The 12,993-nt window shown below is 40.2% G+C and overlaps 1 protein-coding gene across 1 annotated transcript in view; it reads right to left on the bottom strand.

Annotated features, from left to right (window-relative positions):
• The window catches only part of LOC139303618 (protocadherin-15-like), a 131,766-nt gene that overhangs the window by 25,885 nt on the left and 92,888 nt on the right, over window positions 1-12,993 (bottom strand). The window contains exons 28-34 of the mRNA XM_070927462.1: window positions 11,642-11,751; window positions 10,619-10,759; window positions 7,931-8,058; window positions 3,710-3,940; window positions 3,274-3,362; window positions 1,404-1,580; window positions 660-878 (exon numbers count right to left, since the gene is read on the bottom strand). Of these exons, the coding sequence (XP_070783563.1) occupies window positions 660-878; window positions 1,404-1,580; window positions 3,274-3,362; window positions 3,710-3,940; window positions 7,931-8,058; window positions 10,619-10,759; window positions 11,642-11,751 (1,095 nt within the window). The remainder of the gene's footprint in view (window positions 1-659; window positions 879-1,403; window positions 1,581-3,273; window positions 3,363-3,709; window positions 3,941-7,930; window positions 8,059-10,618; window positions 10,760-11,641; window positions 11,752-12,993) is intronic.

The raw sequence follows: 12,993 nt of genomic DNA on the forward strand, positions 1-12,993 counted from the left end.
ATTGTTTACACAGTAATCTACCACCTCATGCATTGATGGGCGGCTGAGATTTTGGCACATTTGTTTGTCCATCTCTCAATACTTTCGGACCTCCCTTCCCTTTCAGTGGCAGCAAGCTGTGAGCACATTTGTTTCTAGAGAGGACGTGATGTTGTTTTCCAGAGACAGCTGGACACTGTAGTTTTTAACAAATGTTACTCAAACAGGAGTAAACAGTGCATTTGTTAGGCCCCGTTTCAGCTGCGGATCGATACACTTTTGGTGCACTAGTGAGTATTTATGAAACCAGGAGGCCAGAATACTGTATTTAGGATTGACTTTAAATAAACTACAGTGCGCATGTTCATCATAATCGTGGAACATGCCACCTAGTGCAAATGTGTGGCTAAATTATATGTTTTGGACAACAATGGAGGTACATGGCACAAAGGAATAAGCTATATCAGGCTTTGGCAACACAGGCAGTAATTGTTAGTAGGATCACTGTTGGTTTTTGTCTTTTTATGGAATTTGTTGATAAAAAAGAAAGTATAGAATATCGCAAGCCTTTAAACACAAGCCCACCAGAGGGACAGTAAGCTCCTACAGCTTCATTCAGTCTTTGTGCCATCTAGTTTGTACTAACTAGAACTAAAATACTACACATAATTCATACTTACTTTCTGTAGGTGATAATGACAATCATTATGGCGGGGACGCAGCAGATAATGATAATAACTGCCAGAGCCAAGAGCGCCCCCTCTGTGTAGCCTACAGTCTGGACAGCTTTCTTTACACTGGTCACCACTTCAGGGGTTCGGATCTCCAGAATCCGTCCACCAGGAGGGAGGAAGGGCTGGAACTCTTTATTGATGTCCAACAGTTTACCATCAAGAAACCTTGGGACGAGAAGCACAATGATGTGACTGAGACCATGTTTATTTGGCAACAAACACTACACATTAACACATGTGGGGCCAACATCAAACAAGTGTTACTGTGTGGTGGTGAAGATTCTCTGCCAGCTAGATGTCAAATAGTTCATCCAGGCAGCACACTGGTCCCTAAGTCAGCCAGTTTCACACTAAAATCACACAAACACATGCCCACTTCCTTGTGGTCTTAAACTCTGTGTTGTGGTTTTCTATTTGTTTGTATTTCCTAACTCTCTACTCCCTCAAAGTAGCTCCCAGTCAAAGTGAGGACTGACAAAACTTAGTAAGAACTCTTGAAAGTACAAGACTGACTGAAGTACCTGAAAACTTGTGTGAATGGCAGCGCTCCAGAAAACTAATTGAGGCCAATTAATTTAGGAATTACTTAATTGCGATGTAATTTAGGACAGGTCCTGTCCCGTTTTATGATATAAATCTCTTGGAGAGCTGCCATTTCACTTTTCATGGATTCCATGGCAAAGTTCTTACTTGTAGAGCTCCTGTCTAGATACAGCTCTGTTTGTCAGCGGGTCGATAGCATAAATCATGAGGTCCGACTTGGTGTAGTCCTCTTGCTCCATTCCATCACCATGGTGATGGGGCCCGATGGTTTCCACGCCAACCTTTGCTCCTGGTATCTGTTCCTGGACGTAGCGCTCCAAAATGCTGAGGATGAAAAATGTAATATATTTTGATTGAAAAGATGACACAATTTTAACTCACACACACATGTTTTTACAAATATGCAAAGACAAAGCCCTCAGACTCAGGTCACACACAAAACCACACACACACACACACGTCTTTCTCATCTCGTCAGCTAGGCAGACTCGTGTTGTGCAATATTGATTTCTGTCCCCCCAGAAACACCTGCTCACTGCAGGAAAGGTCCCACTAAGGTGTGTGTGTGTAAGAGAGAGAGAAAGAGAGTGAGGCAGAAAGAAACGATGGTAAGTGCTTTAAAACATCATTATCAAGTTATGTGTGTGAGGCAAAAGAAAGCATTAAGCTGACTGAGCTGTGGCACAGTTTGTCCGTTGGTGCAGAAAGACCCACTGGTGAGCGTGCACATGGCAGAAATATCATACCATATAATGAATAATGCGGTTTGTGTTCAGTATTAATATCTTGCTTTTCTTCAAATGAATGAATTCAAATGAAAATATATTTGGCAGACTGCGGAGGGAGATAATATTACATGATTAATTCCTCAAACAAACTGAGATTCCTTTGAAGCAGAGTCGGAGTATCTCACATTTAAGCTGCCACTGTGGTGCCGATAAGGTCATGTTTTCAGGGCTCGAGCCCCAAATGTTTTGAGCATATCAAGGAATATTCTAAACAGTGTGTGTTGGCTTCAAGACAGACAGACAGAAGGTGGGGGAGGTTTACAAAGAAGCCCACTGGTGGCATAGTTAACAATAGCAGGTGACATTTCAAATATCAACATTGTGGAAATTGATCCGGAAAAAAATCCTGTGAAAATATGTCCTCACATTCACATACGTCTGGGCTAAACTCTTAGTGCCCCTACGCTTCAATAGAGACACAAAAGAAAAAAAAACATATAAAGATATAATATATCATATAATGAACTACATCTGTAACCACAGCCTGGTCTGTTTTTTATTACATTATTAGTGACATTGTTTGCTCTGTAACTGTGGTCTAGCTGTGGTGGTCTGATGCCGGTCCCATTACAGTCCCAGTGTGGGAACTTCATTCTTACTAGGACACTTCATTATAATAAAAACACTATTTTTAAACACAAGACTGTTTGTGCTCTTTATCAAGTCTTGTTGATTTCCCCATGGTAGCAATTACAGCCGCAGTGCTTCCTATGAAGACACACCACAGCTAAATCAATATAGAGGAACGACTGACTGTTACGACTGTATCATCTAAAATGGCATCAAATCAAGGTTAAAACTTAATTTCAGGACTGTACGACTGCTAACTTAAAATCCACCAACTCTAATACAAAACTGTGACTTTTGAACTATTACTGACTTTTCAGGCTTGCGGTGGCAATGTAGATATAAACAGCAAGATGTGTTTTTCACCTATATCACTCCACTGTTGCATGAAATTACATATTCCAAGGTATTATAATATAAGAAGCGACTTTTTCAAGATGAGTGGGCAACTGTTTGTCTATCACAGTGTAACAATACATATTATGTAAGCAGACGGTCAATGCTCTCTAGAGAAGAGCATCAGTAGACTTCCTAGAAATGAGAAATGTTAAGATTTGATTGTCATCACTCAGGGTACATGTAGTACAGCCAGCTTAATGCTATAGATGGTTTATTAATATATCTTATTAAACAAGGTAAGAATGTGGTAGAATGTGTATTACCTGAGCAGCTTGTCCTTGTTTTTCTCCACATAAGTTGGTGGGACATTTGATACGACCACCTGCATGTCCAGCTGGTTCACAACTGACACCTACACAACAGAAAAAAAGCACATAAAACTAACTCCTGCATTTAAATTGAGCTGAAAACAGCATGTTCTGCCGTAAAGTATTTCATTAAACCTTATCGGATGGCACCTACACCACTGAAAAAAAGGTTTGCATTGGAAAAAACAACACTTCCAATCCAACTATGCTTCAAGCTTGTGACAATGTTTTTTTTTTTATCTGCTTCAAGGACTTTCTGGGAGCCACATAAATCTCATTGCGATTAATTTCAAACCATGCCATTCAATTGGCTTTAAGGAAAATGCAGAATATAAGATATAGGAAACCATAATAAACCTGCCACCAATGTCAAAAATTGAAATATACACACCACTATCTCCGCCTTGCTGCTGTGTCCTTGACCATAGTTGTCTGTAGCAACCACCTCAAACTTAAAATACGACCTCCTCATGTTGCGGTACATGATTGCCGTTTTCACCACGCCGCTATACGGTTCGATGACAAAGCCGTCTTTGCGGTCTTTAGTGTCTTTACCAGCCGGAGGGGGAATGATCAGCCGGTACATCATAGAGCTGTAGTTTCCAGTGTCTTGGTCCAGGGCCTGTAAAATGAACAAGAATGACAACACACAGTGTGTCTTTATTATAATCATCATCATGACACCACCATAATGACATCATCATAATCACTATTATAATCAAATGTCATCATCATTATCATCATCAGAACAACACTGTGATCATTGTTGTCATTATTGCAATATTCAATTCTATAATCTGTGAGGACTATCAGCCCTCCACCTCCTCATCGTCTGATTCCAGGTGTTTGAGCAGCTGATCAATACGCAGCGCTGCCATGTATATTGATTAGGCTCAGGACTGATATGTTATCTGTCTTGTATCTCTCACTCACCAAAATGCCACATATTATTGTTGCTTTTTTCTCGTGTGGGCGGGGAAACATGCTCTGAGACTTTCAGTACTTGTATTGTTTGATGTAGTACTCTGAATCAACAGCAGGGGGTAAAGTGGTGCTTTGAGCTATATCCAGGTCTATTCATCTGTTCCGTCATTCTGGCTAAATATCAAGTCTCTCCCTCATTCACACATACATGCAAACCTCACACTCACAACCAGACACAGACACACACTCAGACAGACTGTTATTTATTGCTGGTTCTTTACAAGAAGGGCTGGGAGTATAGACTACAGATTCAGCTCTGAGACACACAACACATCAAAGGTAACACGATGATAGAAAGAAACGAAAAAAAAAGTAGTTTTCTTAAGGCAAGGGAATAAGGATTTGGAAGCAAGGAAGAAAAGTAGAGATAAAGGAAATAAAGAGGCATACGTATAGAAAGGTGAGGGAATAAGGGAGAGATGGAGGACTTGGGGAAGAAAAGATGTACAGATCTATTGTTTTGTGTTCTCACTTGCAGAGGTGCGTGGCACAGTTAGGATAACTTTTCAGGAATACATTACCGCCTGCAGTAATATCAACCACCTGTTTAAACTGCAATAGCACAGGTGTGGAGTACAGACCTGAATATTTTCTATTGCATCTAGAAAGAGTATAGCTGAGTCCAAAATACACAAACATACAAATTCTAAGCAGGTTTTGAGTTTGTAATGTGTTTTTGATGACTTCACAGCTGTATAAAAACAACAACAAAAAACCAACAAGAAATACTAGATCTGGGTGGTGGTGAAACAGGAACACCTCAGAAAACAAAAACTAAAGACTGAACTGTGGGAAACATATTTAATTGTTTCTTTAATTGGCAGTTACCTGTAAGTAGAAAACAGTATAAATACATAATAAATACAGTATATTCTATACATTTAGTATATCGTATGGAATTGCTTTTTACTCTTTTAGCTATCCTCCTCATTCTGATGCGCGACATGATGAGTGACAGTTGGAGGTGGACAGTGAAAATTAAAAGCCCTTTGGTATCACTTTAATTGTAGCGTAAATCAATACATCCTCAAAAATAAATACATTCACATGGCGCTTTAACAAAGTTAGCAAGTGTTGTCAGTGCTTTTACAGCTCTTCCCATTCCAGTATTTTTAACACTGTGGAAGCCAAATTAAAAGCAGCCCCTCAGGATCTCCGGCACACCTGAGCCTCATTCAAAGCTTGATTTTTACAAGATGACTGAATCACTCAGTAAGGCCATGTTCAGACCGACGAAGACGCTGTGTGAAACAAATGCAGCCTCCTCATTAAAGTCAATGAAAGCACTGTGAGGCGTCAAATCAGAGCTCAGGCAAAAAATGTGGAAAAGGCAACGCAACATTATTTTGTAACATGATTGGCGTATTTCTACTGTTTAACCTTGAGATCGTCATGATGGAGAATAAAGGGATTGTTGTTGTGAAAAACTCAAACGAATGCATTATCTAAACCAGACTTCCTGGACTGTATTCTATCTTCTCACCAGTACCTCCAGCAACACACCCACACCAATGCAGCTGTTTGAATTTTTATAACGCAGGGCTATTTTTGGTATGAACAGCCTCTACAAGGGACAGTTGGAATTAAAAGGGGAGAAAAAAGAAGGGAAAAATCCACACCCCTGCTTTTGCATTGGTTGTGGTGTGAAAAGTGACAGAAACAATGTGACAAAAAAATTGATTTAGAAGAACAAAAGAATCTTTGCAGTGCGACGAGTAGGTTTGCTAATCTGAGACACATCTGCAATCCAATCAATCTGTGTTCTGGCATCCTCCAGGGATGAAAAGACCGAACTCCTGCACGTGCACTTGAACACGTACACTCAGAAGGCATGGCAGCCCTGCATGAAGCAATACAAACTGATGACTAAATGGTACACACACACACACACACAAAACTCATTAAGACAACGTGCGTGCTTCAAACTGATGTGATGGAATTAGTAATACTTGAGTGAAACCACTGAGATTGAGTGTCTCAAACTTTCCCTCCATCTTTTGTCTCACTCACTGTTTCATCTGCATGTTAGCAAGTGCGCCGCCAGCATCCCTGTCCATCTCTCTAGTCATCCCCCGACTCCGTCCATTCATCCACCCATGAATCATGCATGTCTTCCCTGCCTTCTTCTGTCCAGCCGGTTTGTCTCTCTGCAGGATTCCAGTTATCTTTATCTACCCATCAATCCTCTCTCTTCCTTTCGAACTTCCAGATCTATTGCCTCTCCCTGTGGTGATCGAGCTCACAAGCAGGCTAATAGTTCTTCCTGCTAGTCTGCTCAAGTATTTAAAGAGGTCAGATGACTAGAGAGCAGGTTACTGTAAACCAGCCACATAATAGTCTTAAAACTGAAAATCCACATGCAAAAACACCAATAATAATCATTTGAGATTGCAGGTTTATTAGTGAGAAAAGCACATTTTGTGAAACTGTGATTTTGAATTTGACTCTTTGTTGCACGCTCCCCCTTATCCTCTCATCTTCCCCGTCACTCTGGCTGTGTATGATCTAATGAAGCAGGAATATCTAAGAATGATCTTAAAAACTGTAATAAAATATTAAAGCGCATACTTTTCTGCCAGAGACCTTGCCCGAGTCTCTTGTGGCATCCAGGCTCATTAAAACATATTGCTACTTCTCAGATAGAGGCTGAAAGAGATATACTCTGTGACCCATTTTGGGTCCTGAAAGGCATTTTAATAATACCAGAGTCGCTCGGGTTGTTTACAGTGATATGAAATTCTCCTGAGTTAGGTAAAAAGAAACAAAGAGATGTATCAATTAACAAAGAGATGAAGGTAGATGTCGAGGGAGAGACAAAGACACGGAGAATAATCTTACCAGTTAACCTTGTTACTTACTGGACTGAAACCATTTAAAATAAACACAAATGCAGGCACACAAATCCACACAGGTACTGTAAGCACCTTCATACTGAGCTTCAAACTGAATTGTGCTGGATAGCTATCATGGTTGGGCTACTTTTGTGTCCAAGTTGTAATATTTTGAGTCTCACATTAAAATCAGGGAATTTCTTTTAAGGAAGAACTGGTAACACAAGTAAAGGGAACATCATAAAATGCAAAACAATCCATGCAACAACATTACAAACTGAAGCCTAAACAGTTGTAATACAGTTGAATTCACTCTTGTCTGACACAGTTTCAGCAAAAACTGAACACCATAAGCTTTACAAAGATATTAATTATTACAAGGTCATTGCATTTCAGTCAGCCAACTCACATGAAACCAACTGTTATGTAAATGTAGAATATTTGCAGCATTAATGTTTGGCGTCCAAGTGCCATAAGGAAGCAATGGAGCGGAGAGCAACGATACTAACTTCCCCCTCTAGGGAAAGGTGGATTCAGAGCCTACAGGTGGATGCTGGGTAAAGTTGCAGCTGCAGCAGCCGTAGCAGCAAGCAACAGCATGGCTTTTAGTTGAATGGAGTGGCAGCAAGCATGCAGCCACAGAGTGAGTAAGTACCGCCACGATCAAAATATGTTGGATATATGTTGCAGTGAAAGGAGTGTGCCACGTAGGCTTCGCTTCATTAATTAATGTCATGTTTTCCTATATTCTATCTACCCCCTGCAGTTTGATTGTATATGAGAGTGCATGTCTGTACCTGTACTTGCAAGATGGAGGTGAACGTTTTAGCATCTTCTGCAACCCCTCCGATGTAAAGAGACCTGGTGAAAACCGGTGGGTGGTCATTCTCATCCTGGATATCGATTACCACCTTAGCTGTGTTAGCTAGGACACACACACAAATACACACACACACACACACACACACACACACACACACACACACACACACACACACACACACACACACACACACACACAGAGAGACAATTACAAAAAGCAGAAAACAGTATTTGCTGGTAAACAGGCTACGTGATGAACTGCATAGAATTCTTATTGCAGTTGTCTCAAGAGACACAAACTGTGTTTTATAGTAAAGGAACAAGCTACGGGGATAAAAAGCAAACAATGAAATGCAAGAAATGAATTAATAAGGACAGGTTGTACAGGTTGACTGGACAGCCTCTTCTTGTGGGAAATCTGCAGCCAAAGTTACAACCCATTTCCATGAGATCAGCAGCAATTTAAGAAAACAAAGATGAGCGGGAGACAAGGAGGTAAAGTCCACATCAAAACTCTCAAAGCATTTCTCTACAACCTTGAATAGTCATGCCTAGATAAGCAACAGTCAGAGTTAAACTTTGGATTATTAAGAGTTGAACACTCAAAAGCTCAGCTTGTCCACTTCGTCAGGGCTGTGTAGATGTGATCATTAAAAGTGTTCAAGCAAACATCCCCACAACTGTTAGCGAGCTGATAGAAGACGTTCACAAATTCTGAAAATGTGCTGTGAGAAATATAAGAAACTGCCAAATGTCTAAGGATGCTGCAGCAGAGGCGGCCTTGCTCTGATCCATCTGATCCAGTTTTTGAGATCTACTCATCAAGAAACATCACTGGTCCCGACAATATTGCAGTTGACATCATCAAAAATAATTTCTATGCCAAGATTCAAAATCAAGTTTCACATCAATAATACCGTAAGAGGGTTTGTTAATTACATACACAAACTGCATAGAAAAATCTGTTTTCATTTACCAAAAAGAGATTAAACATTACTGTAATTCAACCAAGCAACACATTGAGTATAAGACAAAACATTGTGCCTATGAGCATCTGTCATTCATATAAAGTGATTGCAACTTGGAATGATTCACATTCAGTCTTATCTGGCCAAAAACAGGGAGTTGAGAATCACACCCACGTAAGAATTACAACACCAATACATCAACCAAACTCTGTAAAAAGGGTGAATCATGTGTCAGAGAGAAAGAACAAATCCCAAGATTGTGAAGTTTTACTCCAAGAAAAAAACAAAAAAACAAAATCACATACAAAAAAACTTTGGCACGTAAAAAGAAAAATGCAAACAAACAAACAAGCAGATGCAAACATTAATCTGCTTATCTACAACAGCCAATGAGACATCGAACCAAAACGTCTATTTACGATTCCAACCTTCACTTGAGTTGGAAAACCGGATTAACACATTGTTAGAATCCTATTGATTTGTTGCCTGATTAAAAAGCGTGGCAAGGAGATTTGCTAATGACTACAATGATTTGTAGTTTTTTTTATCTTTGCAGAATGCTTAAATTCAAATAGTTGGATGAAATGAGAACGGCATGTGGTAAACACTATAATTAAAGAAGAAAGGAGAAACCCAGAGGGACCATCAATTAAGAAGAATACAGATATGTTTTGAAAAGAAAGAAAAGAGAAAAGAGAGAGAAAGACCAGCAGAGACAGTGAGACAGAAAAAAGGCAGAGAGAAGACGCAGGAAGAAAGAAAGATAGAGGGAAAGAGTTAGAGACTAATTATGGCCATTTTCACTTCAGTTATATTTTCAATTAAAACTGTGAAAACTTGTTTTGGTCTGTCATTCTTTCCACTAGCAACTCAAGGAAAATTCGGTTTGGATTGAAATGAGGATAGAGATTAAATAAAATAAGACAGAATGAAGAAGCACAGAAAGGAATAAAATGGAAGACTGAGGCTGTGTTTATATTACAGCAGGTTCAGTGTAATTTAACACTGACTTGACCCGCATGGATCACTCTGCACCAATGTTTGGGACAGAGCGTCTAGAAAAAGTTAACAGCTTTGCAGATAAAATCTTCAATCTTCCAGACTGCACGGCAGCTTTATTTGGCTACTTTGATCATTGCAAACACGTTTGATATTTGAGAGTTAAATTCTGGACGGTTACATAATTGCAAAATCGGCAAGACCTGTGACAGCCAATGAGGCGCAAATCTAGTAGGAGGAGGAAAGGCAAGCATTTTAAAACAGCGAGAACAGTGGAGACAACACGCTGGTGTGGTGTAACCTACAGCTGTGATAGACAGCTGAGAAGGGAGAAAGCTGCGTGGAAGGTAAGAACAACAGCTGAGGCTCAACAGAACATGTCTTCCAAGAAATATAACATAAAGCAGAAGAGTTGGAGGGAACTTGTACAAGGTAAAAGTAGAGAGATCTCCAGAGAGAGTGTGAGTGACTGAGAGAGAGATGTATGTGTATGTGCAAGAGAGAAAGCTTCAGCCTGAGGCAATTATCTTAACAACATCACATACTGTAGGGTAATGCACTGTTATTTCTTAATCCTTAAGTGAATGTGTGTGTGTAATTAGAGAGACGAAAATCTGCGATGATGCAATCCGATGTCAAAAGTACGTCCTGTAATCTTAAGAGGAGGAGAGTTCACAAACTCAACCACGCACTTACTCTTAGAGGGAGCTCGGAGGTTCGAGGACACCACTTTCATGGAGTCCGCTTCCACCTTTAGAACGTAGCTGGAATTGGCCTCGTAGTCCAGGCGCTTGGCTGTGGAAACCACTCCTGTTGTTTCATTTAATGCAAACACACCTGGAGAGAGAGCGAGAGACGGAGAGACGACGAAAGGCGGGAAGAGTGGGGGAGGCAGGATGAAAGAAACAGAGCGCAGTTTTATAGTGTATAGTTTTACAGAGTGAAAAGGAGGCAGTGCGCCATGAGCTGCTGACAGAGAGTATTTTGAACATTGTTTAAATAAGAAACTTTGGCAAATGACAGAGAACAAACAAGCAACCTCACCTGAAAACCTATTACTCCATTTACGCATTTCAAGTGTTTCATAACCAGATAAAATCCAGGTGCAATTATCACTGTTTCGTTTACTCTTAGTCACTTCTCACATAAATCTGAGGTCTTGTTTTCCCAGGCTGAATGCATGTCAAGGTAGGCCCTACACCAGTCCCGATGGTGGTGGTAATGAACCTAAAACGGTTTTGGTTATGGCTAAAAAACCCCCACCAGAATAAGAATAAGTTGTATAGCTCAGCAGTTTAGCCACAATAACAGTTACATTCATGCTATCCATTTACACCTTTTCCAAATCTGTCTAGAAAACACTTCCTGAGCTACCTCGTGAGGTGTTTTGAGAAAGTTTTTGTGTGTGTGAAGTGTAAATGTGTCACTAGTGAGTCAAAATCCTTCAATTTAGCAAAGTCATTTTTGCAGTTTGGGTAAAAGTGTGTTTTGGCTACACTATGTATGTCCTCATTGTCTCCACGAAACTGGAGGCTTTGGTACAAAAATTCTCTATAGGATAATAACTGCTAATAAGCTAATAAACCCGTACATAACTATGGTTTAACTGAACCAGCTACTTAATCAGTGGTCACACCCAAGCAGTGAAGCCAGCCAACTCCACTACTGAAACCCACACCAGGAACTACTCCGTGTATAAAAAGCTCCAAGTACACTCACCTCCCTCGTTGCCTTCGATGATGGAGTAGACGATAGTTTGATTGACAGCAGCTGCCATGATGGCTCCCACCGGGGTTCCAACAGCAGCCGCCTCGCTCACTGGTGGAAACCTGGGAATGGATCAGTCAATCAATATCAACTGATGAGAAAATTGAATATGTATATGTAGACGGTGGGCCCACTTCCTCTCAAGGGTCCACTGCAATTTGGCAAGTTGACTACAATTGAGAGTTATATCTGTCAAACACATCCAAAATTTTTCATTCCTTCATGCTGACGGCTTTCTGTACCTTGATTTTACCCCAAAAGATAAAGCATATGTAGCAGTGTTCACACTTACAGAACAGTAGGAAGGTAGGAAGTTGTTCTTGAAAACTGTGTTTAGAGACAACAGCAACCTCTTTAAATCAGGTAATGAACACATTCACTTTAACTGCACTTTATCACATTTATTTTGTCTTCTGAATTTCAATTTGTATTGTCCAGCCAACTGTCAATTGTAGGATGCCAAATGTCCATCTTACATCAGTCAAAATGGTCAAAGCAGTATCTCACAACTACCGCACACTGATAACGTAAGTTGGACACAAAAATAAAAAGGCGCTGAGTAGTTCACTCATGATTCTGCCGGTTGATGCTCACAACGCTCGGGCATGAACTGATGCCAGCGGTTGGCTGAAAGGTAAAAAATAATTTCACAAGTATAGGGTGTGCTTTGGGAAAAGGCCATCACAATTTCCCTGAGCACAAGGTGACATCTTCAAATAGCAAGAAAGATATTCAGTTTATTGTGGTTTGAAACCAAGCAGAAAAATGAGACGCTGGAAGCAGAGAATGTCTGACATTTGTGCTTGAAAAATTTAAACATTAATTATAAAAATTGTTGGTTATTCATTTTCTGTTGATCATCCAGTGGATTAATCCTAATTGTGTCAACCCTTAGTAGTAATAGAAACCACACATGACTTAAGTGAATGGACTAAAACATACAAAGCCTTCAGTCCTTTAAGACGTGTGTTTAGATAAAACTCTGATCCGGTACATTTGGAAAGGTTTTGGATTTGACAGGCTCTATTAATGGCCTGAGCCAAGCAGTGAAATCAAACCATCAACAGCTTTGAAAGCGAACCCACGCACAGTCTTGTTTTTGTCCACCTGCCTCTCATTGCATGTGGTGGGCAGTTTTTTCCCTGCTTACAACCCTGACAGATTTTCTTAGAATCTGGCAACTCTCAAATTTCCAGCAGATTTCACTCCATTAAATAAAACCCAGTCCAGTCATTAGGCCAACCGTCACAGCTGGCTAAACATTATAACATGGGCTACCAACTGGCTAAGCTATCAAGTAATCA

Source organism: Enoplosus armatus, chromosome 20 (genome assembly GCF_043641665.1).
Source record: "Enoplosus armatus isolate fEnoArm2 chromosome 20, fEnoArm2.hap1, whole genome shotgun sequence".
Classification (NCBI taxonomy): domain Eukaryota; kingdom Metazoa; phylum Chordata; class Actinopteri; order Centrarchiformes; family Enoplosidae; genus Enoplosus; species Enoplosus armatus.